This window comes from Phaseolus vulgaris, chromosome 6 (assembly GCF_000499845.2).
Source record: "Phaseolus vulgaris cultivar G19833 chromosome 6, P. vulgaris v2.0, whole genome shotgun sequence".
NCBI classification, from domain to species: domain Eukaryota; kingdom Viridiplantae; phylum Streptophyta; class Magnoliopsida; order Fabales; family Fabaceae; genus Phaseolus; species Phaseolus vulgaris.
The window spans coordinates 29265509-29284323 of NC_023754.2; the positions used below are offsets into that span (position 1 = coordinate 29265509).

An 18815-nucleotide genomic window follows, 5' to 3' on the forward strand; every position below is an offset into this window, starting at 1 on the left:
TTTGAAATAGTGCTAGATAGAGAAATAAAAAACAAAAGGATGCTAGATAGAGAAATAAAAACAAAAGAGTGTTAAATAGAAAAATAAAAACAAAATAGTGCTAATTAGGGAAATAAAAATGTAAATGGTGCTAACAAGAAAAAAGATTTGGATGCCTTCAAATCACATTAGAAAGAAAGAGTGAAGAATAGTAACATAGTGATTTTAGGAAATCTCGATTATTTAAGATATATGAAAAAATCCGTTTGGATTTATAATCCGCAAATTCACTGAGTACTGAGTACCACCACCCCACCCGTCATTGCTAAAGGTAGTCACGAAGTGTAATTTACTTGTAACCACATCAAGTCAAACCGTGAAGAAACCAAATGCAGAGTGAAAAATCAATATCCTACCTACGTTGAGTAAAGATAAATGAGATAAGCAATATCTAAAGAAAAAAACTACAAATTAATTGAATCATCACTTAAGACTCTCATTAGATCCCCTTCTCCCAGAACATTAAGGTTGGTAATGAACAATCCAAATCCAAAATTCAAATTTATATTTTTATAAAAATGATTTGGAAATCAAAATCCAAATATTTGGATTGGATTTTAAATTTAAATCTATATTTTTATATAAAAAATGTATTTTAAATCAAAATTTATATTTTAAAAAAAATTAACATAATATTAATATAGTAATATGTAAAATAGTTTAATATTATATAAATATTAAGAAAATATAATAAAATTATGATTTAATAATACCAAAAAAAGTTTAAAATAACATAATACATAAATTCTTAACATTAAAATACACCTACCTGTAATACTTTAATTAAACTTTGAAAATATTATATCCATTTATTATGTATGTAAAAACTTACAAATATTGAAACAAATAAAATTAAAAAAAAAAATATATATATAAAAAAAACTTGATTGCTAGAGGTGCCAGTGAGAGCAAATAAAATTCCAAAAAGTCAAAAAGTGAATAAGAGATGTTGGATAGAGGTGCATGAGAGAGAGAAGGATCCTCGAATGAGAGAAAAGTATAAAGTGGTGGTTTGGGTAGAAGAGAGTGAGAGTGCTTTAAAAAATTTGGATTGCAAATCTAGATTTCCAATTTTTAAAATCTGTATAAACAAAATGAAAATCTGATATGAAAATATAATAAATTGTAGATCAAATTAAAAACTAGATTTAAATAAATGAATTTTGAATGGATTAGAGTGCTACAAAAGTGGAACAGATTGATAAAACTAGATTTTTTGGCCACCTTTACAATATAGATACCGAGTTTCCGGTATGTCCATTGGAAGAACCTAACACAAATCTAATTAAATCCTTAAAACAGTTTTGGATTAAACCCAGTCCATGAAAATATATTTGGAATGGAGCAGTTATGGACTGGTCTTGGCTAATTGGAATTTTCGTAACTTTTATTTCAGATTCTCAGGTAAGGCATAAATGTCACCGCAAATTAAAGAATAAAAACTGACAGCAACCAATTTAACTACCTTGCTAGATCTTATCGAGTTTGAGAATTAATCTATACAAAAAAGAATACAAGATATGGAGCTTAGACACGACAGGTTCAGAGGCATCTTAAGCATATACTTTAGCTCGTGCAATCATGTTCTGCATGTAAGCTCACGTATTTCCTTTATTGCTGTACTCATGCTATGAAGGGCCATTTTTTTCACCTGATTTCATAAACCCCACAAAGAAACAGGGCTTGCCAATTCAGGACAAACATCTAACAGAAGAAAGGTTAATGCCAAATAAATTATTATTACGAAGACTACCTCCAGTTTTTCTACTTTTGCGGGGTGGTCTTCTGGAAGCAGCCGGACCTCATCAACCAATTGGATACACTCAGCAACATTCTCAGGGGATACAAATTCCAATTCCACATGAACACAACACTGTAGATCAATAATAAAAAAAATTGTCATACACTAAAAAACAGAACATAAAAGTGAAACGAAGTCAGTAATCCTAGATACTGATATCCTCAATCAGCAATCACGTGGAAAGCAAAGGCATGATAGGGTGCTAATATTTTTGCTTTCTTTTAAATGTATGGGTACAAAGCATGCATTGATAACTTCATATTGCATGAATTTCACTTCAAATTGGGCGTTGTAAGTAAATTTCCAAAATGTAAAATTCACATTCAACAAGGAGGTACATCAAGTTCAAGAACAGTTTAAAATTTCTGTTGTTTAACTTGACTACAAAAGAGATACAGGGTAAGAAATCTTTAATACAAACGCAACAGACCTTAGGATTCCTAATCTGGTATGGACATCCACAAGGAATGATGACAGCTTCTCCAACATGTTGCTCAAAAGTCCATGGTTCAATTTCTAACAGAAACGGCTTAGTCAGTTTTAGTTATGCACAATTACAATACACGATAAAACACGGGTATACTTACTAAATTCCTCCTTAAGTCTCATCTTGTGAGTATTGTCAAGAAAGAAGCTCTGATCAAGAAGTGGATGAATCATCTGCATACGAGAGATAAAATTAATCATCACTAATTTTGACAACATCATGATAAGAATTGTCTTCTTCTAAACATACCTTCTCGTGATGTTCACTAGCATGTGAAAATTCATCAGAGTGTCTTTTAAGGTATTCTAAGAGCTTTGGCACATCTTGCCTTCGAAAGACATCCCATTGAGCCCCAGCATTCGCTGTAGCCTTCTTCCTTTTAACATTGTCTGAGTTTTCAAAGGAATTTCTAGGATTATGATCTGGAGACATTTCAGTGCTTAGAACTATGCTGTGGAAAGGTAAAGAGCGTTGTGCCTTTTCAGTTTCAGAATAAGAACCACATTCTTCATCACCGGAAATATTGGTGTCTAAATTCTGATTGCATATTGTTTTGGCTTCACTAGAGATGCAAGAAGTTCTATTGACTCTCCTTAAAAAGTCAGTTCCTTCTCTTACCAAACTTTGCATTTCATTTTGTTCCCTGTCTTCTGCATGCTCAGCAGTAGTTTTAGATGACACCCTTTGACATAGAACTTTGTGTTTTTTAAGTAACTTGCTTATTCTAGATAGCTGATCAGTGGACAGAGGGATGTCCATGGAATGTGCCATAACATTAACCTGGAATTACACATCAACCATAGTGAGTGATACATTTGGCTCTGTTTTGGTTGGAATATCTACTTTTGGACATAGTTGAGTAACTATTCAGTATAAATATGAAGTAACTATTCAGTTGAGACCAGGGCTATTAAAATATATAAATAAAATGGTAAAATTTGAACAATTATAAGAATGTAATAAGATACAGCCTTATTTGTACTGGAAAACTGTTCATGCTTTCACTCATCACCTGAAAACAAGCATATATACAAGGAACAGGGTTTTCAAAGCATACAAGGACACAAGGCTTCCTGAATAGGCAGCCTTTCAAGAGGGTGCTTTTTACTTCAAAAGACGAGATCATCTGGAAGTTATCAACCGGTTACGTGCATAAAGGATTAATGTAGCAATTTTGTAACCAAAAGGAAATATCAAAAGACGAAGCATATTCCATAAGATTAGAAATTGCCTTTCCATGGTAAGTTTTAATTAAATAAACTAATTCAGGAAATATTACACACCATGTCATATGAGTCATAACAGAGATTTGTCACGGAATCAGCTTCATCATCAGCACAGCCATATGAAATATAAAGATATGGTCCTATGTCATGTTTTGTACTCCCCTGTGGCAAATTTGCAGCTAAATTCAGAAGACCTGACAAAGGATTCATGTATTCTTGAATTGGAAGAGCATCAATTAGTTCAGCAAAATGAGCTGGAAACTGTTCTTTGAATAGTTGGGAAGACAACCACCCTTTAAGTTTCAGCATCTCATGCCAAGTATTTTTCTTTGGTTGACATTTAAGAGACCCAGTAAAATACTGCCTAACGTTAGTCTCCACCTGCCAAAGTAAGAGCCAAAATTAATATTATACTTTCAACAATGGTCTTTTGGTTCAAGATTCAACAGAAGATCCATCATTTGTTCATGTTTCACTGATCTGAGCATATGATGTCTATATGCTGCATGACATTGCAAGTTACAAATAGCAAGAACTTCGGACATTAAAATGCACTTTACATTACGCTAGTACATTAATTGCAATAAATAGTTTTCTAACATTGTGCTTACCCTTTTTGTCTCAAACAACATAGATGGTATCAACTTAAAATGTGTTTAACATATGCAATATATTGATAAACTAACCTCAAACCAATCCAAACAAGCTTCAAGTAAGTCCTTATTATTCTCATATCTTGTCATGCTCCTCTCAAGATAAGTGCAGAACATGAACAGTGGATCCCAACTAAGGTTTGGTGTACTTTGCAGCACATCTCTCACTACTACAGGATGGCCTCTTCCCCAGTGTTTCTGAAAGTGTTCAAAATGATTGCTGTCGATGTCAAAAACTGTAGGATAAAACAAATAATTATCATTAGAATCTTCCCTCTGAGCCGCTTCCGGTAGCTGCTTGTATCTGCTAGTTTTATGATCTTTGTCAATGCACATTGGGCAACTTGAACTTTTATCCAAAGTTTCAGGAAAGTCATAGCTGCAAACTATTTCTTCTGCATTTGCTTCCATTTCTTTGATCCAACTTAAGGGAAAAACATAGTTCAGATCAAGGTGGCTATTACCACAATCATCAAGCTTTGTAGGTGGGCATGATACCATGGCAGCACCATTACAACTTGTCCACTCTGTTAACATTGAGGTATCAGTTAAATTGCCATTAGAAATGGCCTTATCATCCAATAGGTATCTTTCGCTAGAAATGCAAGCACTTATTCTGTCAGGTAGCTTGGATATAGAATAGTTGTTTTGTTCAGAGATTCTTCCTTGACTTAATGCGTGAGAACAACTTAAGCAAAGACTGTATGAGCAACTAAGGCAGCTTTTATGAAGATCCAAAATGGGTGTTTTGCAGTGATTGCTGAGACAAGGGTTCCATAGATACTTATATTTGTCAGCAAGCAACACTACAGAATCATTTTAATTTTCTCAATAATATCAACGAAAGAGAACTTACCAGTAATTTTTCTCATTGCAGCCAAACTTGACTGGTTTGATGATAATGTCATTAATTCTTTTTCCTGCCATGCAGAATATCATGTAAGATAACCTGGTTGAAATCAACAAGACATTCAGAAACCCTCACATTAGAAGAATAATAGTTACTACCTTTAATTTTCGCTTTTGTTTCTACACCCACGTGGTAGTCTTCTTTTATTTGTTTCAGTACAGGAAGGAGCATACATACCAAATAATGAAAATGCAATATCCTATCAACTCTGTTTTTACCAGCCAAATGTTCCTGAAAAAAGGAGGCACAAAACCAATCTGTCAGCAAGTGCTGCTAAGAAAAAAACTGTAGTAGCTGTAAAAAGTATTTATCTTTGATGTCAGACCTTACTTTCACTGTCTTCATGTTGACGTGCCAAGCAATCTTTACAGGTACAAGTTCCTCGGCAAACTGGACATGCCATCTTAACCTCATTTTGAGTGTCAAAATACCTAAAGTTTTTTCAAAAGATAAATTGGCAACTATCTCATATTTTGATCATAAGCATAAAAGATGTAGGCAACACCTAGTTCATGCCGTTATTGATCAATGTGGTTATGTAGTAGGATAGTTATAAGAATCTTGAGTTTTGATACATTATTGGCTATCTACCAATTCGTATTCCAAAATGAATCTTAAATGATTTTACATCCTATGATACATGAATGAACAGATATAATTTTGTATCACCCAGACAATTCTTATGTTTTTACTTTTTCACCAATTCTTATGAAAAATAATAACTCAAGTGAACTTAAATTTTTAAATAAAAAGGAATTTGAAAGAACAACGGTGAACTTATCCTATTTGATTATTCCACCTTTACTTGTTATTGTTACTCACTCACTCAATGCATGCACTCTGTTTAGCTATTTCATTGTTTTGTTTCCATTCTTCTAAAATAAAGATTTAATAACCTTAGATATAACTATTAAATTTGTTTTGTATGTCTTTTGTTTAAATTGTTTACATTAAATTATACACACACACATACTTTGTATGATATATTTGAGGTTGTACCGGAAATTTACTATTTGATACAAAATTACGATTCACGGTGCAGCAAATAATAGCTTGGCAATTTACAATTTGAATCTCGATTCAACCTTGGTAGAACTGATCCTAGAAGTGGCACAAAAATAACAGGGAACAGGAAAGTGGAATGGAATTGGATGTACACAAAACAAAATCCTTTTCTTTGTCGCTTAACCTTTTATTCTAATCAACCTCTGTTGACATTGATAATCATTCCACACATCTCTATGAACCAATGTTATCAATGGCAGATGGTGGTTATAGCAGAACGCCTAAATTCCACCATATAAAAACGCCATTGCAGTCTAGAGTGCTGCCATCGCGGTCCTCCCTTTACAAAACGCAACGCCATAGTGCTATAGCGGCGCTCATTGGTTATTTAACAATATTGTGACGAGCTACTTCTAAAGGGGCATCTAAGAAGTTCTAGAACTGCACCACAAATAATAGAAAGACTACAGGTAGGTAATTAACTCTGATCAAACAACACTTGACCGCACTGTCCAAATGTACCTTAATCTATAGCATTGATGATAATTCAAAAAACACCTCGTAGGCAAGTGCAACAATGAAGCTAGAAATACACTGTGAAAAAAAAGAATATTTGTAAATGGTAGCAAAATAACGAAACAAGTCCAAGTTCCAACCTTTGTTTAATGCAATCCATGCAGAAAAACTCTCTCTGGCAGTTTGAGCACCTTATAAGAGTGCAGGAATCACTTCTCTGACACCAATGACACTTCTTCCTCCTCCCCTTCTTCAAGTTTCGTCCACACTGCAAAACCTTAAAAGAATCAAACAAACACACCAATCACTACAAAGAAAAACAAAAAAAAACGAAAAAGTCAAAAAGTCAAAAGTCAAAACCCACCTGCGCAACAGAACCCCTCTCAACATTCTTGGACCTGAAGTAACGAGAACAAGAAGCCACATTGGGCGTCGAAGCGGAAGCGATGGCCATAACCCCGTTCGGCAACTCCTTCCTCAACTCGTGATTGGAGTGCAAATTCAAATTCAAATTCAAAGGCAAATTCAATTGCGATTCCTTCTTCTTCTTCTTCTCAACCTCTCTCTGCAGAACCATCCTGATGAGCTCCAATTGGTTCCTCCTATTGACCAATGCTTCTCTCGATTTGCGCTTCCGCTTCGCCCCAATCTTAGTCTCAACGACATCGTTTTGCCTCTTTCTCTGAAGCTTCAGCGACTCCGGAACCGTCTCCTTGTTCTGCCGATGCCGACCTTGCAGGTAGTGAATCTCGCAGAGCTTTAGGTTTTCCATCACTCGCCGCCTGCACCGCCATTGCCGCCCGTCCGTCCGGTTGCACCGTAGATGTTCCGGTACCACTTTTCCTTCCTCCGCCGGCGTCGATTTCCCCCCCATAAAATAATAATAATAATAAAAGTTCAATTTTTATTATTTGTTTTTGTGGCGGAATTGGGATATTTTGTGGTGAAAGTGGGAGTAAAGGAGGCAGAAGAGAACAGAGAAACGGAATAAAAGAAAAGAAAAGAAAAGAGGTTAACGCCTAAAACTTAAAGAGTGATGGTTTTGTGTGTGTATTTATTTATATGTCAAGAAAATAAATTACGAATACTCCAATTCTCATAACATGGGTGCGCGTGGCATATTCCTCTAATTATTGGAATCCTCATTTCATTTGATCGCTAATCTGTCACAAATCAAAATCCTTATCTTTTCCTAACTCACCTCATAGGCTGCAAACTCTTCTGTTCGAAACAAAACATTGCTTTTTTAATCTCTTCTTTTTTTTTCCTATTTTTTTCTTGTCTTTTTGGTGGTACTCTGATTTTGGATGGTTGTAAATGGTGTAACAGCAAATTTCAGGTTCCTTGTTGTGGAAATTATGGAAATGCCAGGGCTGAGATGAATGCAGAATTACCATTTGAGATTGCATAAATAAAATGAGACACATGATGCCGTTTGGTTAGAATTAGATAGCTATTTTCTTATGTCTATGATATTAGTGTTTGTTTTTTGGTTCTCATTCCATCAATGTTTTTTATGTGCTGATTCTGTGCAATCTTATGTATCCAAAACTGCTGTCTGACTGTAACAGTATGCTGCCACACACGTTTTCATTATATATTCCACTCTCTGAAAATTACTTGTTTCAAAGCATAAACTTGAATCAATTTGTCAGATGTTTCTATTTTTCTGTTAATTTCTAGTTTTAGAGAATAAGAATTTACAAATAGAAAAAATAATAAACCTGCTTGGCTGTGATAAGTGAGGAATTAGTGAAACTTGAATTTATATCCGATCACAAGTTCTTAGATGTTTCCTTAATTCAATATTAGGTTTTTTTTGGAGTTGAGTTGCTTAAGTCAGAGTACCAAATGTAATTTATTATGGGCCGAAAATTGCATAAGTATTGTTTGATGAAGTCCAGTTTTCTCTGCTGAAATTTTGGGCTTATAATTAGTGCAGAGAGATAAGAATGGCATGTTGCATGTATTTGATGAAAAAGATATTTTTACCATTAAATAACTTGTTTTCTTAAAACTGCAATCTGTTTTAGCATTTCTAAAGAGGACGAGTCTTCAAAGTTTATTTTGTCAATTGAGAAATGGGAAACAATCACGAATCTTTTATCTTTATAGAAAATCCTGAATAAGTAATGTATCACCTTTATCACGAATATCTTTGAAGCACTTCTGCATATTGGTTGTTGCGACTCCAATAATTTTAAAGATCACCACCTTTTTTTGTAGATATAAAGATGAGCACTTATTTGAGTTATCTTTTGCTTTTAGCATATACTACAAGGCTCTCTAGTGTAGCTGTATTATTTTTTTCTGATTTTTTTATTTGTGAGTTTTGTTCCCCTTGAGTTCAAATTGTAACCTATTGATGTTAACTGTCAAGTGAATAAAAAGGAGAATTTCAACTAAAGAAAGAAGTAGGAAAACATACAAGCTGAAAAAAAAAAAAAAAAAAAAAAATCCAAAATGGATTTTGTTGCTATTTTTTCTTATCAAGAAAAGTATTAACTAATCAAACATACAAATTAGTGATGGAGTCTTCATCATTCAACATTCTTGAATTTCCATTTTATGGGAAAAAAACAAAATGCAAGGTTTCACATGCACTAAACATCTGCTAAGTGAAAAGGTAAAAAAAATAAAGAAGGCACAACCTGTTTCGTTGCATGCAATAAGCTATGTTGAAAATCTTCCAACAACGACCATAAATGTACTACGTTGTAAAAAAACATGATCGAATGCAACGTGGATGAAACCATTTAAGCATGTACTTGAATAAGGGGTTTCAGACTTAGAATACTCTCTCAGATTGAGATTCATATTTCTGCAGTAATATAATGCATCCATCTCTTACATAAAAATATGTCATATGATTCACGTGTATATGCATTATGCCAACATCTCCATTACTTTGTAATATAATTCACTAGATACACAAAAATTGATGTTTTTATTTACTTGAGCGTCAGAGTATTTTCTGCAGAAGAACTCTCTTATTTCTGAAAAGCTGTTTCAATAAGGCTTGAAGAAAGACTACCATAAGCTTATCCAAATTCCGATCAATCTCATTTCGACGATAACAAAACTCTTTACTGCAATCGAGCACCAATAATAAAGGAAGAAAATTTAAAGAAAGCAGCAAGGAACTACTCGCAATTATACAACTAATTCCAAGTATTATCTAAGTCTTTAGTTCACTAGATGTTAACGTTGCTCCTCTTTCCCAAAATTGTACTGGAATGAAATCTTGTACTGCTGTTCCATCTACTTATATAGTTCTTTTAACACTTTTTTCATCTGAAATTTGCATGTAATAATCAATATAAATGGTGCAATATTTTATTTGTTTGTTTTATCTCATTCTATTTCTCTATAGTTATATTCATCTTTCACATGTTTTACTTTTCTTTTCTTCTCTTTTCTGCTTCCATGAATGGATGTACCAATGACCTTACTCTACAATAATTAAAGAGTAAATAATTTAAAAGGCACTTTGTTTAGCTGATTCATATGCCAGATGTGAATACCATAATTTTCATTGATTATTTGTGGCATATGCAGCTGCCAGATGCAACTTCAAACGTTTAAAATGCTCCTTTCATACATACTGCGCATTTGAAAATCTGTTCAATATTACCTTAAAGATGTAAAAGTCGTAATTACTAATTTTGTAGTTAATCTCTCTAATTGTATACGGAAATTCATTAAATTAATTAAAATGGCAGTATTATAAACAAGATTAATATATGTTGTAAGAAGAGAAAGAAGTTTTTGGACAGAACGGTTTTTGAACGTGGGCTTTGGGCTTAAAAAGTGTCCTTTGCCTCAATCCAAATGGGAAATTCGGCAGTGCTCTAATCGTTTTTGTTTTGGCACACGCACTTTATGTTTGCCCCCAAAAATAAAATAAAATAAAAAACATGCAATAATCAATATACATATAAAAGAGCATGCTGAGATGTGTTATAATGAAATCTTTTGATTGAATATGTGTTTTGGGTCTGTTATGTATATGCAAGATAGTTCATTTGAGTTTTGAATATTTTGTGCAAAATGAACCCTACAGAAGGTCTAACTGATGAGTAGAAAAGTCTTTATAACTGAATGAGTTATAGATTGGATTTTTATATAAGAATTAGAATATTTTTGAAATACCTTCTATTTATTTATTTGTCTTTTTTAATAAAAAAATATGATGATAAGCATCATGACTTAGAGAGTAAATTCAATTGAAGTAAGAAATTATCAAATTAATGATGCATATGTATGTTACTTCCGAGGCAAGTCTCTTTCATGTTACTCATTACAGAATAAGTTCCTTTATTATTTTATGCCATCTCATTGATCCGTTAATTTTTTCAGTAATTGACCTTCATAATAAAAGACCATGTTGAGAAGGCATTCATATATGTTTGTGCCTGTAAAACATGGTCAGAATATCTATCCACTGTAATCATTAACATAATCAAGAAAAGAATATGCATTAGTTATTTGAAACTTGAACATTGCTGCTCCATTTACATAATACATATACATGTACAATAAATTACAATATTTCTACTTCAATTCTACATCCAATTTACATCACACACACATCTATATATATGTACATCTTATTTGAAAAGAATTGATATTGAAGAACAAAAAAATGGGTATGATTTATTATCCCTTGGTTCTAAGAACAATTGTACCTTGAGCATCTTGAAGCAATTGAGGGACGAGTTCATGAGGAGGAATGAGTCTCCAAATTGTAGGATGGTCCAAGTGATGACCCATTTTAGCAAATTTATCAGCAGCCCTATTCCCTTCCCTGTATATGTGACTCACCATGCAGTTGTTAAACTCTGGTAGAATCGATTTTATATGACTGATATGTCTTTCTACCTCCAAGCATCTAACTTTTCTCCCTTTCTCTATGATTTCAAGCAATGTTTTCGCATCTCCTTCGAGCCAAATATCATTCCAACCATTTTCACGGGCTAGTTCAAGCCCTCTCCTAAGTGCAGTGAGTTCAGCAATAGTGCTATTGGCTTGTCCTATGGATTCAGCATAGCCAAGCAAAAATTCTGCATTGTGATTTCGGACAAGCCCACCAATGCTAGCTTTTCCAGTTACACTTAAGCAAGACCCATCAAAGTTCAACTTTGTCCATCCCATGCTTGGTTTCTTCCATTCCACTGGGATTGCTTCCTTGTGGAAATACCTTATCAACCCACAAACAGGACTTTGCACAAGTTTTTGGCACCTTAAAATATTTATTACACCTAACATTATATGTGTTTTTTCCCCTAGTAATTAACAACTAAGTTGAAACAAAATGACTGGGATTTTTTAGGATTAACAGAAGTTCATTCATATGATAGCACAATAATCTTAAATTCTCATAATAACCATAAGAAAACAGTTGTGCTAATTTAAGAGAAGAAACTCATTGGAATTCGAAATAACTAATTAAACATTGGAGGGAAGGAGAAGTTCAATATAGCAGCACCATTTGTAGGAAATCTTTGTTCTATATTTGTTTCTCCAAAAAATAACAAGGAAGACTAAAATTAACACGTACCAATTTTGAGACTAAAGTTTGAAAAAGAACGTATGATGCATGTCTAGAAGAAACACAGAAACCTTGAAACATGAAAGACAATGATAATGGTGAGGATTGATGAATAGGGCAGTGCTACTTATTATGAAAGTGAATGAATCTTGCTTCACGGAAGTTCACATTAAACGAAGTTGGAGTGAAGAAAAAGGAAAGAAGATTCAAAAATTGAAGAGGCAAATAATAAGAAATGGGGAGAGAGAGAGGTTTCTTGTTCAGCAACTCTCTCAACTTAAGCATATTCGGTTGCTAAAGAACATTACGTGCATGAACTGCCATATAAAGATTGCAGGAGAATAAAGAAGGCTGCACGTTCTTTTTCCCTAACGTTAACGTTAACCATTGAATTGTATTTTAGTAATTATTAGAAACAAAACCTTAAAAACGTACTCTTCATCCAAATATGGGAAACTCTATTACGGCTCTATTTGTCTGCACCACCAACCACCATATGACAAAAACAACGTCCGTACGTTAAATAATGCGTCTCTTAAATGATATGATGTGTATCTGTATTAAACCGTATTAGACAGTCTTTTATAATCGATGAAATATCCAATTCAAATTAAAAAAAAATATATTAATTTTTTAAAAATTTAAATTTATTATAATTATAAAAATAAAAAATAAATTCTTTTAAACTAGTATAAAAACATATCTTAGAAAAAATTAAAACATACATACAGATAAATTTCTTTTTATTAATTTATATGAATTCTATCTATATGAATATGTGTGTCCGGTGTTCGTTACATAGGATAATAAATATCAATAAAAAGATATTGGTTTCAGTGCTCCTTAAAAACAACTTCCTTGAGTGCTAACTGCACGCACAACACAACTGTCACATGCAAACAAAAACTACTTTTTTCTGTCGGCTGCAGTATAATCAGAAATTTTATTATAATAAAACTGACAAAAGATTTTTTTTTTAGTTCTAACTTATCATAAAGATTTAGACTGCTATACTTAAGATATTTTTTTCGGTTAAAAATTCTATAACTAATTCACGTTGATCTAAGCGAAATGAGTTCAAATTCTTTAAATAAAATTTAGAATTTGAATCCATTAATTGAGAACATATGATTAAAATTAGTTAGAGACTTAGTCAATTTTTTTATAATATATCATCAACAAAGTTAGAGAACATTTTCAAAAAGAAAAACATTTATGAATACTTCACACACCAAACAAAATAAAAAAATCTACAATTAATTAATTTTTAAAGATTGGTCAAATAGATAACAAAGAGTGAGAGTATTACAGTTAAGCATTATTGGTAGCACAAAAGATTATGTTAGTTAATCTTAATTAACTGTTCTTTACAAAATAAAACAAGATAAAATAAAGAAGAGCACGTGCTTATCTGAAACGAATTGTATTGGGCTTTGGTTTGGATGATCCGTTTAACCATATAACTAATTGACGTGGGCAAATGGATCATTGGTGTCGTGTGGTCAAATTTTTTGGTGTTTGGATGCTAATTACGAATTAGTGCTTCATGCTATGCCATTGCTTCCTCAACAATTTCTCTTTTCTCACACCATTTTTGCTACCTTTTTATTCCAACGATGCTTATCATGCACACTTTTTTTTTTCTGTTCATCCAATTAGTAATAATCCAGTAAAAAAATTAGTAGTGGGAGAAGAAATTATTTTTTGAAGATTTTTAAGTGAAAAGACTGTTTTTAAAATTGGAGAACAAAAGAGAGAAGAAAATAATAGAAACTGTGATTATTTTTTAAACCTTCCAAAACCCTAAACTCATAACCCATAAGTGATTATTGCATTAATTTTTTTTAGTTTTGTTTTATAAAAATATCAATTATTCTTATACCATAATCGACTATAAATGTGTTTTCTAAAGTATAACCGATTATTTTTAATTGACAATCAATTATGAATTCATATTGATATTAAATGGTGAGACATGTTTATGTAAGGGTGATCCGAATAAGATTTTTATACAACTTTGTTGAATAAACACATTGAATATGGTGATAAAACAAGACTATGAATTTCAATATCAACACGCGTTTAAAATAATTGATAACCTACAACATCAGACTTTCACGATTCTTTTAAATGGTACATATTTTGTTATATTATTATTATTATTTTTTGATGCATTATTCTAATATCAACTTTTTTTATTCCTACTATGAATTGTATGGTACTCCTTTTAGTATCTGACAATTTTGCATGTTCGTTATATAATTCTTATTTTTTTTAATTCATTTAATGAATAGTATGAGAAACAATATTTTAATTACAAACATCTAAATGCATAAATAAATAAATAAATAATATTTATTTTTTAATTATTTTTAAACACAAAGACAAATTTGTATTCTTACTTTTTTTTTTATCAATTAAACAAAATCATAATCTTTCATAACATTTCTCTCCAATTTTTACTTTATTTACTTTTAATCCAAACATCATTACTTTTCTCACCTTCAAATAATCTTAAATTTAATCTTTCCAATCTACATTCTAATAAAAAAACAAAGCATTAGGTTTTGTAGATTAGAACTTAAAACAACATGAACAAATGAAAACTTTTAATCATAGTTCTCTTTGGTCTCTCGGTTTCACTTGACAACACCATGAGCGAAGAGTTTTTATATGGATCCGTGATAACTTTGGTTGGTCCTCCAAATTGGACAAAAAGAGGTGATAAAAACATTTTATTATTTTGTTTTTTAATTAGCATGTTTGCGGCACATGTTTTTTCTACGCATACAATTTTTTTCTTTCTATCATTAGATTTTTCAGTTATAAGGAAGTCTCTAATGCACATTTAAAAAGTATAACTGAAAGAAAAAATTTATTTAAATTTTAGTTAAATCTAATTTTAAGCAGTTTTGCCTAAATTTTCTTCTAAATTTAGTTTAAAATGGAAGCAAATGAATGACTACATTAGCATTGGAGATACTTTTAAACAGCACCAACACTTAACGTGTTGAAGATTTTCCTAGAAATATGCAATTTAGCATGATTGTGTATAAAATGACTTTGGGACTATGTAGTATTAAACATTAAAGATTTTAACTAAACAACATTTAAAAGCATTCATTGATTCAATGGCAGTCACCTATAATAATGAATTTATTTAGGAAGAGTTAAAGCACAAGGTCAAAGTGACTAAGGTTGATTAATGAGAATAAATATAGATTTAGTAATCTTCAGAATGTTCCTTTACCAATGATCCATAACCAGTCAAGAACAGCTCCAACACATATGCCACTTAAAAGACACAAGACAAGCAAATTACCCAAAGCATTCTGCTCTGGACCCTGTAATGCAACACCACAAATTCCAAAGTTACACTTCTCAATGGCTACAAAAATAAATATATATTTTCATCCATCTTTATTAACTAAAGAATTGAATAGTGATTAAGAAGATACTTAAATTCTTGGTGAGCAAATATAACTAAATCATTATATGCATTTGAAGTTCAAGTGCACACCCATTAGTTTGATATTTGAGAGTTGAGTTAGATGAACTTGCCTTGTAACCTCTTGGTGCCACAGTAAGAACACACACAGTGAGATAGCCATTGGTGAGTCCCAGAAAGGAGGTGAGAAAAATCATCCATCCTTGCGCACCATATTTTGCTGTAAAGTAGAATGCTGGAATCAGCAAGAATCGAGAAAAGACTGCTATTAGTAGACCCTTTCTTGATTCCAACTTCAGCCATGGCACAATGGGAATATATCTTGATATCAAATCCATTACATTATACATAGCTATCAAAACAACTGAGTACCTGCAAAGATAACCAGTGCCCAAATAAACTCATTTAACCTTTTGCTATCAGTTTCACCAGTCATCAAAAGTCATCAAATGCTTTTATTTTACAATTCTTTTCTTGGGGTTGGGAGAGTGTTAAGATAAAATCACCATGTCTGAGTCATCTATTTATTATGTTTTTCTCTCTTCTACTGATTGGAGAGGAGTGGTGCTTCATCAAGTTATGTCAAAAAAGGCAATTGGATTAAATAAAACTAAGCACAAAGCAGTTACCATGTGCCTAAACCATGTGTTCCAGTATTTTCATACAAAAATCCAGGGAAGATTGCCAGTGTTACTGCATATATAAAAAATATATCAACTGCATAATCAAGGTTCTCATGAAATAATATTTTGTTGCTCAACCGCTCTTGTTGCTTATCACCACCCTGCAAATGTTCCAAATTATTTTAGGAGATGATACAAAATTATTTCCACTAGAGTGAAGTATTTTTGTTTTAGCATAATTATATTACCTGATCTTTAGTCTCTGTACTAATTCCAGCAGCAGCAAGGTCAGCTGCAACAGTTTTTGATCCCTCTACCGCTGCTTTTGAACGGTAATATTTCACTATGGGCAATTTGGTGAAGTAGATTGCATACAGGAAGATACAAACTAACTCAATGAGTGAGGAAATTGCCAAGAATAGTACTGCAAAAATAAGAAACCATCTCTTTATTTTAAAGAAACAACTTTTACTGCACTAAGAATCATCATCATGGCTGTTTGAAATATACATGACAAAATAATATTCTATCCAAATCAACCGATCAAACGTAATATATATTAAGAAATAGACTTTTAAGTGTAACTTATAAAATTCGAGACTTAACGAAATTTGTTAATATCTAAATGATGTGAGATGTCCATGAATATAAGATACCAATATAGAAATGATCATTTGTAAAATAAGAATAACAACATACTTGCTCCCTTGCGAAGTCCATCATTAGATTTCTCGAAAGCTGCCTTGGTCACCATTCTCAGAACAGAAATCAGAGCCCCTGATGCTGCCAAACCAGCAAGGTAGGACTGCATAACAGTATGTATTATTTAAGTAAAAAAAAGATAAAAGAACCCCACCTCCAATATATAGGAACTGTAACTAAAAAGGTTATCACTGAAGGATATTGAATAAATTATATGAAAGACAAACCTGAATAAACTCAGGGCACATAAAATATAGCTCTCCTACCATGCCACCTTCGACCTGAGCATCTGCTATTCCAAAACAAGCAGCAAGCACACATATACCAATATAAGGTCCAATTCCACCTTTCCCTGATGTTGCTAGATCCACCTGTCACAATAGTTGAAGCTTGATGAGCCAAGGAAAATAAGTAACTGACTCAATACGGAAATTACACATATCAAACGCTGCAAATTATAGAAATGGAAATGGTGTACTTACAACAAGAACAAGGAAAATGCTAATAAAGAAAAGAGTGAATCCAGCCAAATTCCGCTTTCTAGTATTGATCTTGGACTCATAGTATGCCAGTATTATCATTGTTCCAATTGCAAATGGTTGATAGACCAAGGTAAGTACCCTTGCAGGATGATATTTCTTCAGAGTCCAACAAAAGATTCTTTAGAATGAATTATGTAACCCATATTTCAAGAAGTATCGGTCAATCACAGTTAGAAAATCTCCATTTCCCATCTTTTATAGGAGAAACATCTAATGTTGGGAAAAAAAAATATTGTACAGTTATGTCAAGTCCTATCAGAAACTGAAAGCAACGTGAATTACTTACGGGAAACACTGTGTAATAGTAATCTGCTATAGTCAACATGCTGTTCCAGGAAACAAGGGACCCGATTCCAAGAATGAAACAAATTATCATTGCTTCATATTCTCCCTGCTTGCATTGAAAACAAACCGACAAGATAACAAATTCCATTCCAGAGAAATATTACAATTAAACATGTTAATTAGCAGTAAGTTCTTAGTGAAATTTGCAATTACCTGGGGTTTTTTTGGTGCTCCACAGTAATCACTGGCATCCATCCTTGAACAAGAAAGTACGTTTTGATTAATGCGTGAATAAAGTTCTGTGATTAAATTAGAGAGACAGAACAAATATAGATTTTCAATACTATTGTCACAGTTGAAATCTTCAAGCACGAAGAACTTAAAATTTTATGGTTCACCCTATTATATGTAGATGCGTATTGTGCTCTATGCAGAGGTGTTGTGGGCTACACACTTCAATTGGTTAAGAAAATGTATGAATAATGAACAACACCTTCTTCAGTGATTGGTTTGATCCATTTCTTATCAGTGGCTTGCATGCATAGATTTAAAAGTCAAGAAGAGGAATAATTGATGAGAAATGAATAACATTAATGGGTGATTCACCAATCATTTGATGCCATAGAAGATGATTGCGATTTGATTAGAAAGATTGAACGCAAATACGATTTGCAGATTCAATTATTTGATGTTTCATTTGCATTCGGAACTGTATTTTGATGCGGTTGGAGATGAGTTTCTTGCACCCTTTCACTGAACAACCTCGTAACTAACGTGCCTAAGCCACATCTTCTTTCTTCAGCAATCACCGTGTTTTTCTTATAAACATGTCTCATTAATCCTAGATTTGTGTTCTACTGTCTCTCCTTTTCATTACAAGAAAAAAAAATACTTATTTTGTTATGCAATTTTTAATTATTTTTATTTTATTCAATAATATTTTTTAAAAAACCTTAATCTTAATCCATGTTTGACTTTTGGTTAGATCAGTACGTAATGTGTACTTTTCATCTTACTAGAATAACAT

At 32.4% G+C, this 18815-nt stretch overlaps 2 protein-coding genes across 3 annotated transcripts; both read right to left on the reverse strand.

Moving 5' to 3' along the window:
• Positions 1–1405: 1405 nt before the first annotated feature.
• Positions 1406–7681, reverse strand: LOC137832664 (lysine-specific demethylase JMJ28-like). Of its 2 annotated transcripts, none has more exons than XM_068640961.1 (12): positions 7002–7681; positions 6778–6914; positions 5442–5547; positions 5215–5347; positions 5063–5126; positions 4240–4966; positions 3611–3934; positions 2577–3107; positions 2428–2500; positions 2271–2356; positions 1793–1912; positions 1406–1690 (listed from the first exon to the last, which is right to left on the reverse strand). In XM_068640961.1, the coding sequence occupies exons 1-12, from the start codon at positions 7509–7511 to the stop codon at positions 1619–1621; spliced, it is 2883 nt and encodes a 960-aa protein (XP_068497062.1). In that variant the 5' UTR covers positions 7512–7681; the 3' UTR covers positions 1406–1618. The 2 variants fall into 2 exon arrangements, with proteins under 2 accessions (XP_068497062.1, XP_068497063.1); XM_068640962.1 differs by having other exon boundaries at positions 6778–6905; positions 7002–7665.
• A 7616-nt stretch (positions 7682–15297) lies between these two features.
• On the reverse strand, positions 15298–18575 carry LOC137833186 (equilibrative nucleotide transporter 3-like). Its single transcript, XM_068641546.1, has 9 exons — positions 18002–18575; positions 17790–17894; positions 17444–17599; positions 17189–17332; positions 16959–17064; positions 16508–16683; positions 16266–16420; positions 15750–16008; positions 15298–15532 (listed from the first exon to the last, which is right to left on the reverse strand). Exons 1-9 carry the CDS (start codon positions 18041–18043, stop codon positions 15422–15424), a joined length of 1254 nt encoding a protein of 417 aa, XP_068497647.1. The 5' UTR covers positions 18044–18575; the 3' UTR covers positions 15298–15421.
• Between the last annotated feature and the right edge of the window lie 240 nt (positions 18576–18815).